This window comes from Macaca mulatta, chromosome 2, assembly GCF_049350105.2.
Source record: "Macaca mulatta isolate MMU2019108-1 chromosome 2, T2T-MMU8v2.0, whole genome shotgun sequence".
Lineage (NCBI taxonomy): Eukaryota > Metazoa > Chordata > Mammalia > Primates > Cercopithecidae > Macaca > Macaca mulatta.
The window spans coordinates 91009041-91034463 of NC_133407.1; the positions used below are offsets into that span (position 1 = coordinate 91009041).

At 46.5% G+C, this 25423-nt stretch overlaps 2 protein-coding genes across 6 annotated transcripts in view; one reads left to right on the top strand and one right to left on the bottom strand.

Annotated features, from left to right (window-relative positions):
* The window catches only part of ZMAT3 (zinc finger matrin-type 3), a 56464-nt gene that overhangs the window by 9978 nt on the left and 21063 nt on the right, over window positions 1-25423 (bottom strand).
* Window positions 13342-15444, top strand: LOC144339052 (uncharacterized). The gene is made up of 2 exons (XM_077991690.1): window positions 13342-13496; window positions 14642-15444. The coding sequence occupies exon 2, from the start codon at window positions 14954-14956 to the stop codon at window positions 15431-15433; it is 480 nt and encodes a 159-aa protein (XP_077847816.1). The 5' UTR covers window positions 13342-13496; window positions 14642-14953; the 3' UTR covers window positions 15434-15444.

The following is a 25423-nucleotide window of genomic DNA, read 5'->3' on the forward strand; positions in this document are numbered from 1 at the left end:
CTGCACATTATGCTCCTGGCTCACTAGGCTGCATCTGCTCCTTAAATATGCCAAGCTCACTCTAGCTCCAAGGTCTTTGTACTTAACTGTTCCTTTTGCCTAGAATGTACCTCTTGCAGATCTCTGTATGGCTGGCTCCTTCTAGAATCTTTCAAGTCTCAACTCAAACTGGACCTCACTCACTCTCAAGTGTCACAACCATTCCCCCTCCCCACACCACACACACACCATCATATTACCACACTGTCTGGTTTTATTTTATCTTAGTACCACTAATCACTGTCTAAAATAATAGTTGGTTTACTTGTTTTTTTTTTTTTCCACTTTCCTCCGCTCTGTAATGTAGACTCCTTGAAAATAAGGACCTTATCTGTCTTGTTTACCATTCTAATCCCAATGCCTAGAATGGTTTCCAGAATATAGCAAGCAAGCAATAAATAACTGTTGGATAAATGAACCAAGTATTATAATGAAGCTAATAAACTGCTAGGAGAACACAGAGAAGGAATTGCTTACTCCAGCCTGAATGTATCAAGGAAGACTTCCCTGAAAAGGGGGCCACTGACTCATCTTTTTAAATGAGCAAATGTTTACAGGGGAGGTAAGAAGTAAGGGAAAAGAAAACTGTGCACCAAGAAAATAGCATGAGCAACAGCCCAGCCTTCTGTGTTGAGGGACCACAAGGAGAGATAACGGTCTTCTAGATCCTTTGGAGGAGAGGCACAAATGGAAACACACAGGGGGCTCATTCTTAATGCCTTTGCCCACGATAAAGAATTTGGACTTCAGAGGCAGCAGGGAGCCTCTGAGGAACTTTAAGCAAAGCAGTGCACGACTTGATTGCATTTGATAAAGATGAGCATCAGGGTAGCAGACCAAGCTGGAAGCTGGGAAGATACACAGAGGAGAGTCAAGGACAAAATCCTAGGACACTACAATATAGAGTCTAGTAGAGAATGAAGATCCAGAAAATAAGATTGAGAATGTGTAGTCAAAATGTAAGACAAAAATCAGATAGTGTGTTATCATAGAAGCCCACAACTAAACTGGAGTTCAAGAGTGTGGTCAGGATGAAGACAGACTCTCAGGAACGATCAGAATGTGGATGGTATTTAAAGCTATGGAGCCAAAAACCATTACCTAGACAGAGTGGAGACAGATAAGAGCTTGCAAAATAGGCCTGAAGCAAGATCATGGCTGGATAATGGAGAAAGACACAGGAACTATGAAGAAGGTAAGAACAAGTAATAACATATTGAATAAGAAGGCAGAAGGGAGGTGAACTGCAGGGTAGATGGAAATATTTATGAAAAATTTTTAAAGGTGTGGGGAAGAAAAAAGGCTTTGGGGAAGAAGATAGAGTCAACATACTGAGATTGAGACAACAGAAAGACATCTCGATGAATCCAAGAGACAGTGCAATGTGTGGATTAGTGACAGCAACTGGAGACAGACAAATTCCTAGGCAGACAGGGATGGGTCCCTGTGAAACCCAACCTTCAAACCAAAGACAGTTTATAGCCTGAAAACTGAGCTGCCAGTTCCAGGTAGAGTCCACAACCAGAGTGAGAACTTCCTCGATGCCTTTTACGCAATTAAATGGTGCTTTTTCCAAGCCCACTCGTGAACCAATCAGCACACACTCCCCCATTCTGAGCCCATAAAAATCCCAAACCCAGCCCCCACAGATGGCAAACCTCTTTTGGGTCCCCTCTTAAACAGAGGGCTAATCACTCTTGGGCCCCCTCTCCGTTGAGAGCTTTCCTTCTGTCGCTCAACAGAATTCTTCTCCACCCTACTCACTCTCCAGTGTCCATGTACCTTATTCCTCTTATTCCTCTTGGTCGTGGGACAAGAACCCAGGATACGCCGACCTGTAACGCACACCCGTTCACTGAACTGCAGGTGGTGGGACCAAATGAGCTGTAACATGCCCCTGTTCACCAAGCTGCAGGTGGCGGGAACAACAGAAAGCTGCAACATTTCTTGGGAGGTCAGATCTTGGGACTCCCTGGGTGACAGTTGTAACACCCCTTGGGACTCCGTCATTGCTGACATCTCTGAGTTTTCGGGCACCACCCACATTCCCCTCATCTAAATGACGACACCCAATGCAGAAGCTGCTGGCAACACACCCAGTGGAGCCACGGGCTGAGCATAGATCCCTCAGCGGGCACAAGATCCAGATCAAGGCACAAGCCAAGCACAGCCTGCCAGGCTGAGTGGGCGGAGTGAGCTCGGTGGAACGAGGCCCCAGGCAAAGGGCACAACAGCCACAGAGATCTCCAGCTGGTGAAACAGCACCAAAAGCATCCTTACACTGCAACCCTCCCTCCCGCTCACCAAGCAACCGGGGAGAAAAGGCCAGTGTGCCATTTCCTCCCACTTGCCGAACTACAAAAGCTGCAACATTAGCACTAAGGAAGTCAAGGCTAAGAAGGTTTAGGAATCTTCTAAAAACAGCTGAGAATTTGAATCTACAAATCTGGCGGAAGATAACGGGGTTAAATAGTTACTGACTACCCTCTATGTTCTGGCCACCATTCTAAGAAAAGGAGATAAAACAGTGAACAAAGGCAAAGTCTCTGCCCTCGAGAAACTTTTCTAGGGAACATAAACAGAATACATACATACATATATACATATATGTGTGTGTGTGTGTGTATGTACGCACACACAACCAAAGAAAAAAGAGTGACTAACAACTGCTCTGCAAAAAATAAGACAGGATGATATAACAGATAATGGACAGGGAGAGGGTGAGGTGGGCAGATAAGGCTTCTCTGGGGAGATACACGTCAACTAAAACCTGAAGCATGAGATGGCTCCATGCAATGTAGAGAAAGGGGGGAAGCGCTGGGCATCAAGAGACCCACTTGGCTGTGTTAAGTCTGAGATCCTTTTCAGATGTCCAAAGAGAGACCAACCTGGAGTTTACAAACGAGGTCAGGTTACAGATAGAATCTGAAGAGTTATTAGTATGTAGGTGGAATTTAAAACCATGGAACTAGGGCCAGGGACAGTGGCTCATGCCTATAATCCCAGCACTTTGGGAGGCTGAGGGAGAAGGAACACTTGAGTCCAAGACTTTGAGACCAAACTGGGCAAAATGACAAGACCCTATCTCTAAAAAAAAAAAAAATAAGCCAGGCATGGTGGTGCAAACCTATGGTCCCAGCTACCAGGAGCACTGAGGTGGAAGGATTGGTTAAACCCAGAACGTTGAGGCTGCAGTGAGCCATGACTGCAACACTACACTCCAGCTGGGTGACAGAATGAGACCCTGTCTCAAAAACTAAAATAAAATACAAGATGGCTGAATAGGAACAGCTCTGGTTTGCAGCTCCCAGCGTGATTGATGCAGAAGATGGGTAATATCCACATTTCCAACTGAGGTACCTGGTTCATCTCACTGTGACTGATTGGACAGTGGGTTCAGCCCACAGAGAGCGAGCTGAAGGTGTCGCCTCACCCGGGAAGCCAAGGAGTCGGGGGATCTCCCTTTCCTAGCCAAGAGAAGCCGTGACAGACTGTACCTGGAAAAATGGGACACTCCCACCCAAATACTGTGCTTTTCCAAAGGTCTCAGCAACCGGCAAACAAGGAGATACTCTCCCGTGCCTGGCTTGGTGGGCCCCATGCCCACAGAGCCTTGCTCATTGCTAGTGCAGCAGTCTGAGATCAAACTTCAAGGCAGCAGCCTGGTTGGGGAAGGGGCGTTCGCCATTACTGAGGCTTGAGTAGGTAAACAAAGCGGCTGGGAAGCTCAAACTGGGCAAAGCCCACCGCAGCTCAGCAAGGCCTAATGCCTCTAGACTCTGCCTCAGTGGCCAGGGCTTAGCTGAGAAAAAGGCAGCAGACAACTTCGGAAGAGTTAAACGTCCCTGTCTGACAGCTCTGAAGAGAGCAGTGGTTCTCCCAACATGGCATTTGAGCTCTGAGAATGGACAGACTGCCTCCTCAAGTAGGTCTCTGACCCCCATGTAGCCTAACTGGGAGACACCTCACAGTAAGGGCCGACAGACACCTCATATAGGTGGATGCCCCTCTGGGACGAAGCTTCCAGAGGAAGGATCAGGCAGCAATATTTGCTGTTCTGCAGTATTTGCTGTTCTGCAGCCTCCGCTGGTGATACCCAGGCAAACAGGGTCTGGAGTGGACCTCCAGCAAACTCCTGCAGCTGAGGGACCTATTAGAAGGAAAACCAACAAACAGAAAGGAATAGCATCAACATCAACAAAAAGGACATCTACACCAAAACCCCATCTGTAGGTCACCAACATCAAAGACCAAAGGTAGATAAAACCAAAAAGATGGGGAGAAACCAAAGCAGAAAAGCTGAAAATTCTAAAAATCAGAGTGCCTCTTCTCCAAAGGGTCACAGCTCCTTGCCAGCAATGGAACAAAGCTGGAAGTAGAATGACTTTGACGAGCTGACAGAAGTAGACTTCATAAAGTGGGTAATAACAAACTTCTCTGAGCTAAAGGAGCATGTTCAAACCCATCGCAAGGAAGCTAAAAACCTTGAATAAAGGTTAGATGAATGGCTAACTAGAATAAACAGTGTAGAGAAGACCTTAAATGACCTGATGGAGCTAAAAACCATGGCATGAGTACTTCGTGACACATGCAGAGGCTTCAATAGCTGATTCGATCAAGTGGAAGAAAGGGCATCAGTGATTGAAGATCAAATTAATTAATGAAATAAAGCAAGAAGACATGGTTAGAGAAAAAAGAGTAAAAATAAACGAACAAAGCCTCCAAGAAATATGGGACTATTGAAAACACCAAACCTACGTTTGATTGGTGTACTTGAAAGTGATGGGGAGAATGGAACCAAGTTGCAAAACACTCTGCAGGATATTGTCCAGGAGAACTTCCCCCACCTAGCAAGGCAGGCCAACATTCAAATTCAGGAAACACAGAGAACTCCACAAAGATACACCTTGAGAAGAGCAACCCCAAGACATGTAATTGTCAGATTCCCCAAAGTTGAAATGAAGGAAAAAATCTTAAGGGCAGCCAGAGAGAAAGGTCGAGTTACCCACAAAGGGAAGCCCATCAGACTAACAGCGGACCTCTTGGCAGAAACCCTACAAGCCAGAAAAGAGTAGAGGCCAATATTCAACATTCTTAAAGAAAAGAATTTTCAACCCAGAATTTCATATCCAGCCAAACTACGCTTCATAAGTGAAAGAGAAATGAAATCCTTTACAGACAAGCAAATGCTGAGAGAGTTTTGCCAACCACCAGGCCTGCCTTACAAGGGCTCCTTGAAGGAAGCACTAAACATGGAAAGAAACAACCTATATCAGCCACTGCAAAAACATGCCAAATTGTAAAGACCATCGATGCTATGAAGAAACTGCATCAATTAACGGGCAAAACAACCAGCAAACATCATAATGACAGGATCAAATTCACACATGACAATATTAACCTTAAATGTAAATTGGCTAAATGTCCCAATTAAAAGACACAGACTGGCAAAGTGGGTAAAGATCCGTCAGTGTGCTGTATTCAGGAGACCCATCTCATGTGCAAAGACAGACACAGGCTCAAAATAAAGGGATGGAGGAAGATCTACCAAGCAAATGGAAAGCAAAAAAAAAAAGCAGGGATTGCAATCCTAGTCTCTGATAAAACAGACTTTAAACCAACAAAGATCAAAAAAGACAAAGAAGGCCATTACATAATGGTAAAAGGATCAATTCAATGAGAAAAGCTAACTATCCTAAATATATATGCACCCAATACACAAGCACCCAGATTTATAAAGCAAGCCCTTAGAGACCAACAAAGAGACTTAGACTCACACACAATAATAATGGGAGACTTTAACATCCCACTGTCGATATTACAGATTAACGAGACAGAAGGTTAACAAGGATATCCAGGAATTGAACTCAGCTCCGCACCAAGTGGACCTAATAGACATCTGCAGAACTCTCCACCCCAAATCAACAGAATATACATTCTTCTCAGCACCACATCGCACTTATTCTAAAATTGACCACATAACTGGAAGTAAAGCATTCCTCAGCAAATGTAAAATAACAGAAATCAAAACAAACTGTCTCTCAGACCACAGTGCAATTAAATTAGAACTCAGGATTAAGAAACTCACTCAAAACTGCACAACTATGTAGAAACTGAACAACTTGCTCCTGAATGACTACTGGGTAAATAACGAAATGAAGGCAGAAATAAAGATGTTCTCTGAAACAAATGAGAACAAAGACACAACATACCAGAGTCTCTGGGGCACATTTAAAGCAGTGCATAGAGGGAAATTTATAGCACTAAATGCCCACAAGACAAAGCAGGAAAGATCTAAAATCAACACCCTAACATCATAATTAAAAGAACTAGAGAAGCAAGAGCAAACAAATTCAAAGGCTAGCACAAGGCAAGAAATAACTAAGATTAGAGCAGAACTGAAAGAGATAGAGACACAAAAATCCCTTCACACAAAAAAAAAATCAATGAATCCAGGAGCTGCTTTTTTTAAAAAAAGATCAACAAAATTGAGAGATGGCTAGCAAGACTAATAAAGAAGAAAAGAGAGAAGAATCAAATAGATGCAGTAAAAAAATGATAAAGGGGATGTCACCACCAATCCCACAGAAATACAAACTACCATCAGAAAATACTATAAACATTTCTAAGCAAATAAACTAGAAAACCTAGAAGAAATCGATAAATTCCTGAACACATATACCCTCCCAAGACTAAACCAGGAAGAAGTTGAATCTCTGAATAGACCAATAACAGGCTCTGAAATTGAGGCAATAATTAATAGCCTACCAATCAAAAAAAGTCCAGGGCCAGACAGATTCACAGCCGAAATCTACCAGAGGTACAAAGAGGAGCTTGTACCATTCCTTCTGAAACTATTCCAATCAATAAAAAGAGGGAATCCTCCCTAACTCATTTTATGAGGCCAACATCATCCTGACACCAAAGCCTGGCAGAGACACACACACACAAAAAAGAGAACTTTAGACCAATATCCCTGATAAACATCGATGCAAAAATTCTCAATAAAATACTGGCAAACCAAATACAGCAGCATATCAAAAAGCTTATCACCACAATCAGGTCAGCTTCATCCCTGGGATACAAGGCTGGTTCAACATACTCAAATCAATAAACATAATCCATCACATAAACAGAACCAACGACAAAAATCACGATTATATCAACAGATGCAGAAAAGGCCTTCGACAAAATTCAACAGCCCTTCATGCTAAAAACTCTCAATAAATTAGGTATTGACGGAACGTATCTCAAAATAATAAGAGCTATTTATGACAAACCCACAGCCAATATCACACTGAATGGGCAAAAACTGGAAGCATTCCCTTTGAAAACCAGCACACGACAAGGATGCCCTCTCTCACCACTGCTATTCAACATAGAGATGGAAGTTCTGGCCAGGGCAATTAGGCAAGAGAAAGAAATAAAGGGTACTCAATTAGGAAAAGAGCAAGTCAAATTGTCCCTGTTTGCAGATGACATGATTGGATATTTCAAAAATCCCATCGTCTCAGCCCAAAATCTCCTTAAGCTGATAAGCAACTTCAGCAAAGTCTCAGGATACAAAATCAATGTGCAAAATTCACAAGCACTCCTATACACCAATAACAGAAAAACAGAGAGCCAAATTATGAGTGAACTCCCATTCACAATTGCTTCAAAGAGAATAAAATACCTAGGAATCCAACTTACAAGGAATGTGAAGGACCTCTGCAAGGAAAGCTACAAACCACTGCTCAAGGAAATAAAAGAGGACACAAACAAATGGAAGAACATACCATGCTCATGGATAGGAAGAATCAATATCATGAAAATAGCCATACTGCCCAAGGTAATTTATAGATTCAATGCCATCCCCATCAAGCTACCAATGATTTTCTTCACAGAATTGGAAAAAACTACTTTAAATTTCATATGGAACCAAAAAAGAGCCTGAATTACCAAGACAATCCTAAGCAAAAAGAACAAAGCTGGAGGCATCACACTACCTGACTTCAAACTATACCACAACGCTACAGTAACCAAAACAGCATGGTACCAGCACCAAAACAGAGATATAGACCAATGGAACAGAACAGAGCCCTCAGAAATAACACCACACATCTACAACCATCTGATCTTTGACAAACATGACAAAAACAAGAAATGGGGAAAGGATTCCCTATTTAATAAATGGTGCTGGGAAAACTGGCTAGCCATATGTGTAGAAAGCTGAAACTGGATCCCTTCCTTACACCTTATACAAAAATTAATTCAAGATGGATTAAAGACTTAAATGTTAGACCTAAAACCATAAAAATCCTAGAAGAAAACCTAGGCAAAGACTTCATGACTAAAATACCAAAAGCAATGGCAACAAAAGCCAAAAGTGACAAATGGGATCTAATCAAACTAAAGAGCTTCTGCGAGGCAAAAGAAACTACCATCAGAGCAAATGGGCAACCTACCGAATGGGAGAAAAATTCTGCAATCTACCCATCTGACAAAGGGATAATATCCAGAATCCACAAAGAACTCAAACACATTTACAAGGAAAAAACAAACAACCCCGTCAAAAAGCGGGCAAAGGATATGAACAGACACTTCACAAAGGAAGACATCTATGTAGCCAACAGACACATGGAAAAGTGCTCATCATCACTGGTCATCAGAGAAATGCAAATCAAAACCACAATGAAGATACCATCTCACGCCAGTTAGAATGGCAATCATTAAAAAGACAGGAAACAACAGATGCTGGAGAGGATGTGGAGAAATAGGAACACTTAACACTGCTGGTGGGAGTGTAAATTAGTTCAACCATTGTGGAAGACAGTGTGGAATCCCTTAAGAATCCAGAACTAGAAATGCCATTTGACCCAGCAATCCCATTACTAGGTATATACCCAAAGGATTATAAATCATGCTACTATAAAGACACATGCACATGTATGTTTACTGTGGCAATATTCACAAAAGCAAACACTTGGAACCAACCCAAATGTCCATCAATGATAGACCAGATTAAGAAAATGTGGCACATATACACCATGGAATACTATGCAGCCATAAAAAAGGATGAGTTCATGTCCTTTGCAGGGACATGGATGAAGCTGGAAACCATCATTCTCAGGAAACTATCACAAGGACAGAAAACCAAACACCGCATATTCTCACTCATAGGTGGGAACTGAACAAGGATATCACTTGGACACAGGGTGGGGAATATCACACACTGGGGCCTGTCAGGGGGTGGGGGTCTAGGGGAGGGATAGCATTAGGAGATATACCTAATGTAAATGACAAGTTGATGGGTGCAGGAAACCAATATGGCACATGTATACCTATGTATCAAGACTGCACGTTGTGCACATGTACCCCAGAACTTAAAGTATAATAAAAAATAATAATAAATAAAATTAAATAAAACCATGAAACTAGGTAAGTTATCGAGACAACTCAGTGATAGAGAGCAAAGGACAAACCTCTAAGACACTACAATATCGAGTGTGGTGAAGAATCCAAAAATAAGATTGAGAATGCCTGACCCACGAAATAAGATAAAAACCAGACAAGTGCAGTGTCATAGAAGTCTGGAACAAAGTGGCTCAAAAGAAGAGTCTAGTTAAATACATTATGACCCAGGAACTCTACTTTTAAGTATTACCAAACAGAAACACACATAGGAGACATCCATAAGGATGCTCCTAGAAGTACTGTTTGTAACAGCAAAAAAGGTGGAAACAATTTAAGTGACCACCTACAGGATAATAAATTGTAGATTATTCATACAGAGGAACATTACACAGCAGTGAAAGTAAACACTCTAGGGCCATGCATGGAAACATGAATGGGTCTCATAACAAAATACTGAATAAAAACAGTAAATTGCAAAAGAAGATATGTAAGAATAATTTTTAATATAGGGTCTCAAAATACAAAAAACAACACTACATACTTATATAGGGGAACACCTATGTAGCAAATATAAAAAACAATGTGTGATAACAATACATATCAATCCAGTATAGTGGCTACATCTAGGGGCATAGGATAGGGATACAACTGGGAAGGGATATATGGGACTTCAGTTGCATTAATAATTTTTACTCTTTAAACTAAATGGCAAATACAAATGTTTATTATATTTTTGGTACCTTATATCTGAAGGATTTCATAATCATTCAACACAACAATAACCAAAAAAGGGAGTGGTTCACCAGGACAGAAGCTACTGTAGATAAAGTCAGGATAGAGAAGTGATACTTGGATTTGCAAAGACAGAAGTCACAATTGGCCTAAGTAAGAAACACTTCAGTAGAACAGTGAGAGAGAAAAGGTCATGTGAAGTGGTTTAACTAGGGAAACACCCAGTACAGGGAACTATGCAGAAGAGTTCTATGACAGCGAGCAGAGAAATCAGGCATACAGCTAGAAAGAGAAATGGGATCAATGGAAAACTCTTTGAAAGATGGGTTTTACAGGCTTGTTTGTATGATAACAGGAAGAAGTCACTAAAAGCAGAACAGCTGATATAGGAGCTGAAGAGCTGAAGAGCATGACTACAGGAACACAGTCCATGAAAAGGCAGAAGAGGTACCCAGTACTAGCGGAGGGGTCAAGGTTAGATAGTATCAGGTGTTTTATTTCCAAAGCAGCATCCCCAGTAGTATTCAAGCAGATATTGCATCCACAACATAGTAACAATAATGGCAACTAAGAAAAGGATGCAAATTTGCAGGGAAAATAGCAAACAAGAGGCAGGACTAACTAGTAGCTCAGTAACTGCCCACTCAGATGGACAGAGCAGTGTGTGGAGACCCACATCATGAACTTTGGCTCCAAAAACTACAGCAGGAACATACCAGGAAAGCCAAGGGTATCTGCGGACCCTTTGAAGGAGGCAGATTGCCACTGCAGGCTCTGTGGGACAGCTGAGGAACTAAGTCTGCTTGCTTTCTCAACTGGGAGGCTTGTGGTCTGGGGCAAGTTCTCAGCCCTGCCCACTAGCTGCCTGGAAATGAACTCAGTGCCGCAGAGGGGGGCACAGTGGGAGGCAGACCAGCCTTTCAGGCTGTGGGATGCATGCAAGCTGGGTGAGGCCTGTAACAGCCAGCTGTCCCCCAATTCCCAGGTGACCTGTGTGACACAGCAGAGGCAGCCATAATCCCCCTGGGAACATAACTCCATTGGCCCGTTCACACCCCTAACCCCTACAGCAGCTGCAGCAAGCCCCACCCAAGGAGAGTCTGAGCTCAGACATGCCTAACCCTGCCCCCACCTGACGGTCTTCTCTATCCACCCTGGTAGCGGAAGACAAAGGACATAAGCTCTTGGGAGTTCTGGGGCCCCACGCACCGCGTGATTATCGCTATACTACCATAGCTGATGCACTCTTGAAAGTGCCACCTCCTGGCTGGAAAACAACCAACATAAAACCAGCACACTTAACAAAAACACAACCAAGGACCCTCACACTGAGTCCACTTCACTCCCCAGCTACCTCCACCAGAGTAGGTGCTGGTATCCACAGCTGACAGGCATGAAGATGAATCATATCACAGGACTCCCTGCACACACTCCCCAGTACCAACCCAGAGCCTGACAGATCCACTAGGTGGCTAGATCCAGAAGGAAAATAAAAATTACTGCAATTCAGCTCTCAGTAAGCCCCATCCCTAGGGGAAAGGGGAGAGTGCCACATCAGGGGAGCACCCTGTGGGACAAAAGAATCTGAAGAGCAGTCTTTGAGTCCCAGATCTTCCCTCTGACATAGTCTACCCAAATGAGGAAGAACCAGAAAAACAATTCCTGTGATATGACAAAACAAGGTTAACACCCCCAAAAGATCACCCTAGCTCACCAGCAATGGATCCAAACCAAGGCGAAATCTCTGAATTGCCAGAAAAATAATTCAGAAGGTCAACTACTAATCCAATCAAGGAGGCACCAGGCCGAGCGCAGTGGCTCACGCCTGTAATCCCAGCATTTTGGGAGGCCGAGGCAGGCAGATCACCTGAGGTCAGGAGTTCAAGACCAGCCTGGCCAACATGGTGAAACCCAATCTCTACTAAAATTACAAAAAAAAAAAAAAAGCTGGATGTGATGGTGCTTGCCTATAGTCTCAGCTACTCGGGAGGCTAAGGCAGGAGAATCGCTTCAGTCCAGCAGGCAGAGGTTGCAGTGAGCTGAGATCATGTGACTGCACTCCAGCCTGGGCCAGAGCGACATTCAGTCTCAAAACAAAAAGGGCGGCAGGGCACAGTGGCTCAAGCCGGTAATCCTAGCACTTTGGGAGGCCGAGGTGGGCAGATCACGAGGTCAAGAGATCGAGACCATCCTGGTTAACACGGTGAAACCCCATCTCTATTAAAAACACAAAAAAATTAGCCACGTGTGGTGGCGGGCACCTGTAGTCCCAGCTACTCGGGAGGCTGAGGCAGAAGAAAGGCATGAACCTGGGAGGCAGAGCTTGCAGTAAGCCAAGATCGTGCCCCACTGTACTCCAGCCTGGGCGACAAAGCGAGACTCCATCTCCAAAAAAAAAAAAAAACAGGGCTACCCTCTTTGGGTCCCCTCCCTTTGTATGGGAGCTCTGTCTTCACTCTATTAAATCTTGCAACTGCACTCTCTTTTGGTCCATGTTTGTTACGGCTCACGCTGAGCTTTCACTCCCCGTCCACCACTGCTATTTGCCACCGTTGCACACCCACCACTGACTTCCATCCCTCCAGATCCGGCAGGGTGTCTGCTACACTCCTGATCCAGCGAGGCACCCACTGCCACTCCCGATCGGGCTAAAGGCTTGCCATCGTTCCTGCGTCTAGGTGCCCAGGTTTGTCCTAATCGAGCTGAACACTGAAACTAGGCCTCATAAAACTAAGAAACTAGGCCTCATATAGAAAAAAAAAAAATTAACACCAGGTGGCTCTGGATAGTCCCACCCTGCCTCGATAAGGTCCTACTCTGATAAGGTCCCACCCTGCCAATTCCGGGAAACAACCTCATGGGGTCCCACCCTGCCAATTCCGGGGGTCCCACCCTGCCTCGAAGTTCCCGGAATCAGCAACTCCAAGAAAAAAACCTCATAAGGTCCTGCTCTAACCAATTACAACAAGACACCTTGCTCAGGCCATAGCTAGACCCAATTACCACGCGCCTAAAGCTTTGTTTGAATTTCGCGCCTTAAGCTGTGTTTGAACTTGTGTTTGCCTATATAAACAACCTGTAACAAGCACTCGGGGTCCCAGGGCCAACTTAGAGCTTGGGACCCTAGCGCACTAGTAATAAATAACTCTCTGCTGTGAATCTCGTGTCGGTGATCCTTCGCGGCGACCCCTGCCCAGGAAGGAATCGACAGTTCGGTTCCAACATTTGGTGCGTCGGCCGGGAAGTGGGGTCGTCCGAGGACCCCCGACCCATCCGGCGGAGACCCATCTGGCCCGGGCCACGGACTGCTGACTGAACGGACCTACCAGGTACTTTCGTTTTGTTCTGTCTGTCTTGCCGGCTAACTCTGAACTCTGGGGAGTACTCCTTCTGAATTAAGTGGGGAAGGGGGACAGACGTGTCCAGCACCTTCCCACTTATGCCCTCAGGGGATGCCCTGGCGGTAGTCTGGGGAAAGGCTGACGACTCAGTCAGCCTTCTTAAATCCGTAGGCAGGTCGCTCCTGCCGTCTGAATATTTTGTGATCCTGTGGCGCCACTCTCTGGCCGCGCGGCTTCTCCTTACTTGTCTGGTCTTTGTTTTTGTTTCTTTCGTTTTGTCCTTGTTATACGTGGACGGAATAGGACAGACGTTGACGACTCCTTTGTCTCTAACCTTGACTCACTTCCCTGACGTCCGGGCTCAAGCCCATCATCTCTCTGTAGAAGTCCGTAAGGGACGATGGAAAACATTCTGCTCGTCCAAATGGCCAACCCTCCATAGGGAGTGGCCCCGGGACGGAACATTTAACCTCTCAATTATCTTGCAGGTTAAAGCAAAAGTGATGGATCCTGGGCCACTCAGACACCCGGACCAGGTGGCCTACATAATTATTTGGGAGGATCTGCTCCGAAATCCTCCCTCTTGGGTGAAACCCTTCCTCCATCCCCCTTCCACATCCCAATCTACCCTCCTTGCCTTAGAAGCCCCAAAGAATCGGAATCCGGACCCGCCTAAGCCAGTCCTCCCAGATGAACCCCAGAGGGATCTCCTCCTTCTTGACCCCCTGCCTCCTCCACCTCAGAACCCCCTTCTGGGACCTCCACCTTACGCTTCACCCTTGCCCCCTGTCTTGTCCCCAGCTCTTTCCTCTACCACCTCGGCCCCTACCCTTTCTCCAACTTCTCCCTCGGCCCCTCCCTCCACCCCGTCTCCTTCTCCAGCCCCGCCCAAACTCACCCCTCGGACGCCGCCGCCGACACCTCCTCGTCTCCGCTTGCGGCGGACTGAGGACCCAGAGGGCCCTTCTACTTGGCAATCCTCCCTTTTTCCCCTCCGTACTGTCAATCGCACGGTCCAGTACTGGCCCTTCTCTGCCTCTGACCTCTACAACTGGAAAACCCATAACCCTTCCTTTTCCCAAGACCCCCAGGCCCTAACCTCGTTAATAGAATCCATTCTCCTCACTCACCAGCCCACTTGGGATGATTGCCAGCAACTCTTGCAGGTCCTCCTAACCACTGAAGAAAGGCAGCGAGTCCTCCTGGAGGCCCGGAAAAATGTGCCAGGACCAGGAGGCCTCCCAACCCAACTTCCCAATGAAATAGACGAGGGATTTCCCCTCACCCGCCCAGACTGGGACTATAAAACGGCACCAGGTAGGGAGAGTCTCCGAATCTATCGCCAGGCTCTGTTGGCGGGTCTCAAAGGGGCAGGAAAGCGCCCCACAAATTTGGCCAAGGTAAGGACCATAACTCAGGAAAGGGATGAAAGCCCGGCAGCCTTCATGGAAAGGCTTCTGGAAGGGTTCCGAATGTATACCCCATTCGATCCAGAGGCCCTAGAACATAAGGCTACCGTAGCTATGGCATTCATAGATCAAGCTGCGTTAGATATCAAAGGAAAACTCCAAAGACTAGATGGAATCCAAACCTATGGATTACAGGAATTGGTTAAGGAGGCAGAAAAAGTATATAATAAGAGAGAAACCCCTGAGGAAAGGGAAGCCAGGTTAGCAAAGGAACAGATGGAGCGAGAGGATCGTAGGGACCAAGTGAGAAATAAGCATTTAACAAAAATCCTGGCGGCAGTTGTGAAAGAGAAAGGACCAGGGAGAGAGGGAGAGAAGCGAAGGCGAACAAAAATGGAAAAAGACCAGTGTGCCTACTGCAAAGAACGGGGACATTGGATCAAAGATTGCCCCAAGCGTCCTAAAGACCAAAAGAAACCTGCCGCTGTCCTCACCCTAGGTGAAGATAGCGAATAGGGGTGTCAAGGCTCTGGAGCCCCCCCCGAGCCCCGGCTAACTCTCTCTGTAGGGGGGCAACCCACCACCTTCTTGGTGGACACAGGCGCCCAACATTCAGTTTTGACAAAGGCAGACGGGCCCCTGTCTTCCCGCACATCCTGGGTGCAGGGGGCAACAGGGGGAAAATTGCACAAGTGGACTAACCACCGGACAGTTAATCTTGGACAAGGAATGGTGACACATTCCTTCTTGGTGGTACCTGAATGCCCCTACCCCCTCCTAGGGCGAGATCTTCTGACCAAGCTCGGAGCCCAAATCCATTTCTCCGAGACAGGGGCCCAGGTATTAAATCGGGACGGTCAGCCCATCCAAATCTTAACTGTGTCTCTGCAAGATGAGCATCGGCTTTTCGACGCTCCGGTCATCACTAGCCTCCCTGATATTTGGTTGCAAGATTTTCCCCAAGCTTGGGCGGAAACGGGAGGACTCGGGCTAGCTAAGTATCAAGCCCCAATCATAACTGATCTAAAGCCCACGGCGGTGCCCGTGTCTGTCAAGCAATATCCCATGAGCCGAGAGGCTCATATAGGAATTCGGCAGCACATTAACAAATTTCTAGAACTCGGAGTGTTGCGACCTTGTCGCTCGCCCTGGAACACTCCTCGTTTGCCAGTAAAAAAGCCTGGTACTCAGGATTACAGGCCTGTCCAAGACTTGAGAGAAATTAACAAAAGAACCATGGACATCCATCCCACGGTCCCCAATCCTTACAACTTACTCAGCACCTTAAAACCAGGCTATAACTGGTATACAGTATTAGATTTAAAAGATGCTTTCTTCTGTTTACCTCTGGCCCCCCAAAGCCAAGAACTCTTTGCCTTTGAGTGGAGGGATCCTGAGAAAGGAATTTCGGGCCAATTCCCCGAATTGGCCGGATTCCCCAAGGATTCAAGAACTCTCCCACTCTCTTCGATGAGGCTCTTCATCGAGACCTGACCGACTTCCGGACCCAAAATCCAGACGTGACTCTACTCCAGTATGTGGATGACCTCCTCTTGGCTGCTCCTACAAAGGAAATCTGTATACAAGGTACCAGGCATCTACTCCAGGCACTAGGTGAAAAAGGATACCGGGCATCCGCCAAGAAGGCACAGCTCTGTCAGACCAAGGTAACATATCTGGGGTATATCCTGAGTGAAGGGAAAAGGTGGCTCACCCCTGGGTGCATAGAGACAGTGGCTCGCCTTCCACCACCACGAAATCCCAGGGAGGTACGTGAATTCTTGGGAACTGCTGGGTTCTGTCGCTTGTGGATACCCGGTTTTGCTGAACTGGCCGCCCCCCTTTATGCACTCACCAAGGAGAGCACCCCTTTCACCTGGTAGACAGAGCATCAATTGGCTTTTGAGGCACTAAAACAACCACTCTTGTCTGCCCCGGCCCTTGGGTTACCGGACACCTCAAAGCCCTTTACCCTCTTCCTGGACGAGAGGCAAGGAATTGCCAAAGGGGTCTTGACCCAAAAATTAGGGCCTTGGAAAAGACCGGTAGCATACCTGTCTAAGAAGCTAGACCCTGTGGCGGCCGGCTGGCCCCCGTATCTCCGTATCATGGCAGCCACCGCTATGCTGGTCAAGGACTCTGCTAAGTTAACCCTTAGGCAGCCACTGACTGTTATTACCCCACATGCTCTAGAGGCCATAGTGCGGCAGCCTCCGGACCGGTGGATAACCAACGCACGCCTAACCCACCACCAGGCCCTCCTACTGGACACGGATCACGTCCAGTTTGGCCCTGCGGTCACCCTAAACCCTGCTACGCTGCTGCCGGTACCAGAAGACCAACCAAGCCCACACAATTGTCGGCAAGTACTGGCTGAGACCCATGGAACACGAGAAGACCTTAAAGACCAAGAACTCCCAGACGCGGATCACACCTGGTACACAGACGGCAGCAGTTACCTTGACTCAGGTACCCGGAGGGCGGGAGTGGCAGTAGTAGATGGTCACAACACCATTTGGGCACAATCATTACCTCCTGGCACGTCTGCACAGAAGGCTGAGTTAATAGCACTAACCAAAGCCCTAGAGCTGTCCAAGGGAAAGAAAGCTAACATTTATACTGATAGCCGATATGCCTTTGCAACGGCTCATACTCATGGAAGTATCTATGAAAGAAGAGGTCTCCTAACCTCAGAAGGAAAGGAAATCAAGAACAAAGCTGAAATAATCGCCTTATTAAAAGCCCTTTTTCTTCCTCAAGAAGTGGCTATAATTCACTGCCCCGGGCATCAGAAAGGACAGGATCCAGTCGCAGTAGGAAATAGACAGGCTGACCAAGCGGCCAGGCAAGCCGCCATAGCGGAAGTACTGACCCTAGCCACAGAACCTGACGAAACCAGCCATATAACTATTGAACATACTTATACCCCAGAAGACCAGGAAAAAGCAAAAGCCATAAGGGCTATAGAAAACAAAGACACTAAAAACTGGGAAAAAGGAGAAAAAATAGTCCTTCCCCAAAAAGAGGCCCTGGCAATGATCCAGCAGATGCATGCCTGGACACACTTGAGTAGTCAAAAGCTAAAATTACTGATTGAAAAAACTGACTTTCTAATCCCAAAGGCAAGTACCCTTGTAGAACAAGTGACATCTGCCTGTAAGGTCTGTCAGCAGGTAAACGCTGGGGCTACCCGAGTGCCAGAAGGGAAACGAACTCGTGGTAACCGCCCAGGAGTCTATTGGGAAATAGACTTCACTGAAGTAAAACCTCACTATGCTGGATATAAGTACTTACTGGTGTTTGTAGATACCTTTTCAGGATGGGTAGAAGCCTACCCCACCCGGCAAGAAACGGCACACATAGTAGCCAAGAAAATTTTGGAAGAAATCTTTCCTAGATTCGGACTTCCCAAGGTAATTAGGTCAGATAACAGGCCGGCCTTCGTTTCTCAGGTAAGTCAGGGGCTCGCCAGGATATTAGGGATTAATTGGAAATTACATTGTGCCTATAGACCCCAGAGCTCAGGACAGGTAGAAAGAATGAATAGAACAATAAAAGAGACCCTTACAAATTGACCTTAGAGACTGGTTTAAAAGATTGGAGACGCCTCCTATCCTTAGCTCTGTTAAGGGCCTGAAATACGCCTAACCATTTTGGGCTCACTCCATATGAAATCCTCTACGGAGGACCTCCCCCTTTGTCAACCTTGCTTAACTCCTTCTCCCCCTCCGATCCTAAGACTGACCTACAGGCCCGGCTAAAAGGACTCCAAGCAGTACAGGCCCAAATCTGGGCCCCCTTGGCAGAACTGTACCAACCAGGACATCCACAAACCAGTCACCCCTTCCAGGTAGGAGACTCTGTCTACGTTAGACGGCATCGCACTCAAGGACTAGAGCCTCGGTGGAAAGGACCCTACATTGTTCTCCTGACCACGCCCACAGCCATAAAGGTTGACGGAATCTCCACTTGGATCCACGCATCCCACGCCAAGGCTGCTCCAGGGACGCCCGGACCAACACCACCTGAGACATGGAGACTCCGACACTCCGAGGACCCGCTCAAGATAAGACTCTCTCGTATCTAGCCCCTTGCTTGTTACTAGCCCTCCTTCCCTGCGTCGCTGGCAGTAATAACCCCCACCGGCCATATAACCTGACCTGGCAGGTAACTGATTTTAGTACTCATGAGGTCTTAGATAAAACCTCAAAAATTGCTCCTATAAGGACTTGGTTCCCTGACCTCTATTTCAACCTAGACAAAATAGCAAAGATAGGTGACATGGAAGGGGGAGAATGGAGAAAACAGGCTAGAAGGGTGTCCGTAAGCTGGAACGGGTTCTATGCCTGTCCCGGATTCAGGACAGGAGAAATGAGGAAAACTTGTGGAGAAATAGATGCCCTGTTTTGCGCTAGTTGGTCCTGTATAACTACTAATGATGGAGAATGGAAATGGGCCACAAAACCCTGGTACATAACCATGTCCTTTGTCCAGCGCTGCACCAGAACCCGATATTCAAAAACTTGCAATCTGGTCCGCATCAAGTTTGAAGATGCAGCAAAATCTGATAACCGTTGGATATCCGGGTTAACATGGGGCCTATATTTATACCAAAAGCCACTGTATGGAATCCCTATCCAAATCAAATTAATAGTCAACCCTATCACAGCCCCTGTCGCGGTAGGACCAAACCAAGTTTTATCAGAAACAGGGAAGCCCCTGGTTCCTGCATCGAGAGAGCCCCAACCAAGAGCTCCTAAAAGCACTTCCCCGCCCTTAATCTCCACCTCCTCTAAATACACACCCTCAGCCCAAAACGTCACCCACGGGCCCCTTGACTTAGGAATAGGTGACAGGCTCCTAAATCTCATAAAAGGCTCCTATTTCGCTTTAAACCAGACAAAGCCAGAATTTACCTCCTCTTGCTGGCTATGTCTGGCAACAGGCCCCCCTTACTATGAAGGCATCGCCTCCACTAATAATTTCACTAACGCCACCAATCCTACTGGATACGCATGGGAACAACAAAGAAAACTAACCCTGGCTGAAGTTTCTGGGTCAGGAACCTGCATAGGCCAGGTGCCCCCTAGTCATCAGCATCTTTGTAATGTAACCTTGACAGTACCCAGCTCCAATCACTATTTGGTCCCCTCCGAGACGGACTGGTGGGCTTGCAACACTGGGCTCACCCCCTGTGTATCCACATCCGTTTTTAACAGCGGCACCCACTATTGCGTATTGGTACAAGTTGTTCCCCGAGTATACTATTACTCTGGAGACTCCTTTGATCTCCGGTATGAGCAAAAAACTCATACTAGACCAAAGAGAGAACCTATCTCCCTCACCCTCGCCGTTATGTTAGGAATTGGGGTAGCGGCTGGAGTTGGGACCGGGACAGCAGCCCTAGTGCATGGTAAGCATCATCTGCAACAACTTAGAATAGCCATAGATGAAGACCTTAGAGCCATAGAACAATCTATCACAAAACTTGAAGAGTCCTTGACTTCTCTGTCTGAAGTTATATTACAAAACCGACGAGGACTAGAAATTGTCTTTCTGAAAGAGGGCGGGCTCTGTGCAGCCCTGAAAGAGCAATGTTGTTTTTATGCAGATCATTCAGAAGTAGTTAAAGATTCTATGGCAAAACTAAGAGAAAGATTAGACAAGAGAAAAAAAGAGAGAGAATCTCAGCAAAATTGGTTTGAAAATTGGTACAACCAATCCCCTTGGCTTAGCACCCTAATCTCCACCATCTTAGGACCCCTCATCCTGCTTACGCTCATCCTGACTTTCGGGCCATGCATACTCAACCGCTTACACCCTTATTAAAAATAGATTAAACATAGTACATGCTATGGTTCTGACCCAACAATACCAGACCCTCAGGACTGAAGAAGAGGCTCAAGATTGAGCCTCTGACACAAAAAGAGGAGGGAATGAAACTAGGCCTCATAAAACTAAGAAACTAGGCCTCATATAGAAAAAAAAAAAATTAACACCAGGTGGCTCTGGATAGGGTCCCACCCTGCCTCGATAAGGTCCCACCCTGATAAGGTCCCACCCTGCCAATTCCGGGAAACAACCTCATGGGGTCCCACCCTGCCAATTCCGGGGGTCCCACCCTGCCTCGAAGTTCCCGGAATCAGCAACTCCAAGAAAAAAACCTCATAAGGTCCTGCTCTAACCAATTACAACAAGACACCTTGCTCAGGCCATAGCTAGACCCAATTACCACGCGCCTAAAGCTTTGTTTGAATTTCGCGCCTTAAGCTGTGTTTGAACTTGTGTTTGCCTATATAAACAACCTGTAACAAGCACTCGGGGTCCCAGGGCCAACTTAGAGCTTGGGACCCTAGCGCGCTAGTAATAAATAACTCTCTGCTGTGAATCTCGTGTCGGTGATCCTTCGCGGCGACCCCTGCCCAGGAAGGAATCGACAGTTCGGTTCCAACAACACTAGTCACTGGGTTCCACGGTTCTCTTCCATGACCCACAGCTTCCAACAGAGCTATAACACTTACTGCATGGCCCAAGATTCCATTCCTTGGAATCCGTGAGGCCAAGAACCCCAGGTCAGAGAACACGAGGCTTGCCACCATCTTGGAAGCAGCCCACTGCCATTTTGGAAGCGGTCTGCCACTATCTTGGGAGCTCTGGGAGCAAGGGCCCCCCGGTAACATTTTGGTGACCACAAAGGGACCCCCAAAGCGGTAATATTGGACCACTTTGGCTTGCTATTCTGTCCTATCCTTCCTTAGAATTGGAGGAAAATACCGGGCACCTGTAAGTCAGTTACAACTGATTATCGTGGCCGCCGGACTTAAGACTCAGGTGTGAGGCTATCTGGGGAAGGGCTTTCTAACAAACCCCAACCCTTCTAGGTTGGGGACATTGGTCTGCTGGAGCCAGCTTCCACTTTCAATTTTCTTGGGGAAGCCGGGGGCCGACTGGAGGCAGAAAGCTGTCGTCCCAAACTCCCAGCATTAGCCGGCTGAGATCATGGCGCAGCCAGAAGCCTCTACTCAACAGTCGCCCATGCATGTGCCCCTACCTTTCCTTCTGACCCATACCTCCTGAGTCCCGACCGCAACTTTCTTGAAAGTGTAGCCTCAAAATTCTCCTTACCTCTGAATTTAGTTCCTCTGATCCCTGCCTCCCAGGTACTGATGGTTCAGACTTTCATTTCCTCTAGCAAGTTGTATCTCCAAAGGGATCTAAGGAAGCTCTAGGTTGTGTCCTTAGGTATCCCGATGATAAACCCAGGGAGTCTTATCCCTGATGTCCCTCCCAATTTAGGTATACAGCTCTCAACATGGGCAGTAATTATGTGTGACCCATTCCCCACCACCCTTGCCAGGGCCCCAAGTTTGCAATGGCTAAGAGGAGAGAAAGAGACAGACAGAGGAGAGAGACAGAGACAGACAGAGGAGAGAGAGAGACAGAGACAGAGGAGAGAGACAGAGACAGACAGAGGAGAGAGAGACAGAGGAGACAGATGGAGGGGAGAGAGAGAGAGAGACGGAGGAGAGAGATGGAGGGGAGAGAGAGAGAGAGACGGAGGAGAGAGAGACGGAGGACAGAGAGAGAGATGGAGGAGAGAGAGAGACAAAGATGGAGTCAAAGAGAAGAAAGAGAAAGAAATAGTGGGGGAAAAAAAACCACTGTGCCCTATTCCTTTAAAAGCCAGGGTAAATTTAAAACCTATAATTGATAATTGAAAGTCTTCTCTGTGACCCTATAATACTCTAATACTACCCTGTTGTCAGTGTAAACAAGGGTATAGCCTGAAAACACTGAGACCACTGACAGTAGCTTTCCTTTCAAAAATCCTTAACCCAGTAACCCACGGATGCATTCAATCTGTAGCAGCAACTGCTTTGCTAACAGAAGAAAGCAGAAAATTAACTTTTAGAGGAAACCTCATTGTGAGCACACCTCACCAGTTCAGAATTATTCTAAGTCAAAAAAGCAAAAAGGTAGCTTACTAACTCAAAAATCTTAAAGTGTGGGGCTATTCTGTTAGAAAAATGTAATTTAACACCAACCACTGATAATTCCCTTAACCCAGCAGACTTCCTAAAAGGGGATTTAAATCTTAATTACCATACAAAGGTCCGACCAGACCTAGGAGGAACTCCCTTTAGGACAGGACAATAGATGGTTCCTCCCAGGTGACAGGAAAAAACCACAATGGGTATTCAGTAATTGATAGGGAGTCTCCTGTGGAAGCAGAGTTAGAAAAATTGCCTAATAATTGGTCTCAAACATGCCAGCTGTTTGCACTCCGCCAAGTCTTAAAGTACTCACAGAATCAAAAAAAGACTATCTTAATACTGACTCAAAAGGTTACCTACACCCTCCCTGAAATGAATTTGCGTAAGAACTGTTTATGGGAATGCATCTTGATGGGGCAGCTGGGTTGTTATGAAATACTCAGGAACCCAGCCCAGCTCTAGGACTCACCCCTGAGCACAAAGGCAATGTTGGGCACACTGGTAAAGGACCACTAGAATCCAGCAGCCAGGACCCCTTTCTTCGTGGTCAAGAAAGGCAGGAAAAGGGGTGCAGGACTGCTATATCGGTGAGCATAACTAATCCAATAAGCAGAGGTCCATGGGTGGTTACACACCCCAGAAAGGAATAAGCATTAGGACCACAGAGGACGCTCTAGGACTAATACTCATCGGAAAATGACTAGGGGTGCTGGCATCCCAACTTTGTTTTTTCAGATGGGAAACGTTCCCCCAAGGCAAAAACGCCCCTAAGATGTATTCTGGAGAACCGGGACCAATTTGACCCTCAGACGCTAAGAAAGAAACTACTTACATTCTTCTGCAATACCGCCTGGCCATGATATCCTCTTCAAGGGGAAGAAACCTGGCCTCCTGAGGGAAGTATAAATTATAACACCATCTTACAGCTAGACCTCTCTTGTAGAAAAAAGGTAAAGGAGTGAAGTGCCATACGTACAAACTTTCTTTTCATTAAGAGACAACTCGCAATTATGTAAAAAGTGTGATTTATGCCCTACAGGAAGCCTTCAGAGTTTACCTCCCTACCCCAGCGTCCCCCCCACCCCGACTCCTTCCCCAGCTAATAAGGACGCCCCTTCAACCCAAACGGTCCAAAAGGAGATAGACAAAGGGGTAAACAGTGAACCAAAGGCGCCAATATTCCCCAAGTATGCCCCCTCCAAGCAGTGGAAGGAGGAGAATTCGGCCCAGCCAGAGTGCACGTACCTTTTTCTCTCTCAGACTTAAAGCAAATTAAAACAGACCTAGGAAAATTCTCAGATAACCTGATGGCTATATTGATGTTTTACAAGGGTTAGGACAATCCTTTGATCTGACATGGTGAGATATAATGTTACTGCTAAATCAGACGCTAACCCCAAATGAGAGAAGTGCTGTCATAACTGCAGCCTGAGAGTTTGGCGATCTCTGGTATCTCAGTCAGGTCAATGATAGGATGACAACAGAGGAAAGAGGACGATTCCCCACAGGCCAGCAGGCAGCTCCCAGTGTAGACCCTCACTGGGACACAGAAATCAGAACATGGAGATCAGTGCCGCAATCACTTGCGTGTTACAAGAACTAAGGAAAACTAGGAAGAAGCCTATGAATTATTCAGTGATGTTCACTACAACACAGGGAAAGGAAGAAAATCCTACTGCCTTTCTGGAGAGACTAAGGGAGGCACTGAGGAAGCATACCTCCCTGTCACCTGACTCTATTGAAGGCCAACTAATCTAAAAGGATAAGTTTATCACTCAGTCAGCTGCAGACATTAAAAAAACAAAACAAAACAAAACAAAAAAAAACTTCAGTAAGTCTGCCTTAGGCCCAGAGCAAAACTTAGAAACCCTACTGAACTTGGCAACCTTGGTGTTTTATAATAGAGATCAGGAGGAGCAGGTGGTACGGGACAAACGGGATTAAAAAAAAAAAAAAAAAAAAGGCCACTGCTTTAGTCATGGCCCTCAGGCAAGCAGACTTCAGAGGCTCTGGAAAAGGGAAAAGCTGGGCAAATGGAATGCCTAAGAGGGCCTGCTTCCAGTGTGGTCTACAAGGACACTTTAAAAAAGATCGTCCAAGTAAAAGTAAGCTGCCCCCTCGTCCATGCCCCTTATGTCAAGGGAATCACTGGAAGGCCCACTGCCCCAGGGGATGAAGGTCCTCTGAGTCAGAAGGCACTAACCAGATGATCCAGCAGCAGGACTGAGGGTGCCCGGGGCAAGCGCCAGCCCATGCCATCACCCTCACAGAGCCCCGGGTATGCTTGACCATTGTGGGCCAGGAGGGTAACTGTCTCCTGGACACTGACACGGCCTTCTCAGTCTTACTCTCCTGTCCGGGATAACTGTCGTCCAGATCTGCCACTATCCGAGGGGTCCTAGGGCAGCCAGTCACTAGATACTTCTCCCAGCCACTAAGCTGTGACTGGGGAACTTTACTCTTTTCACGTGCTTTTATAATTATGCCTGAAAGCCCCACTCCCTTGTTAGGG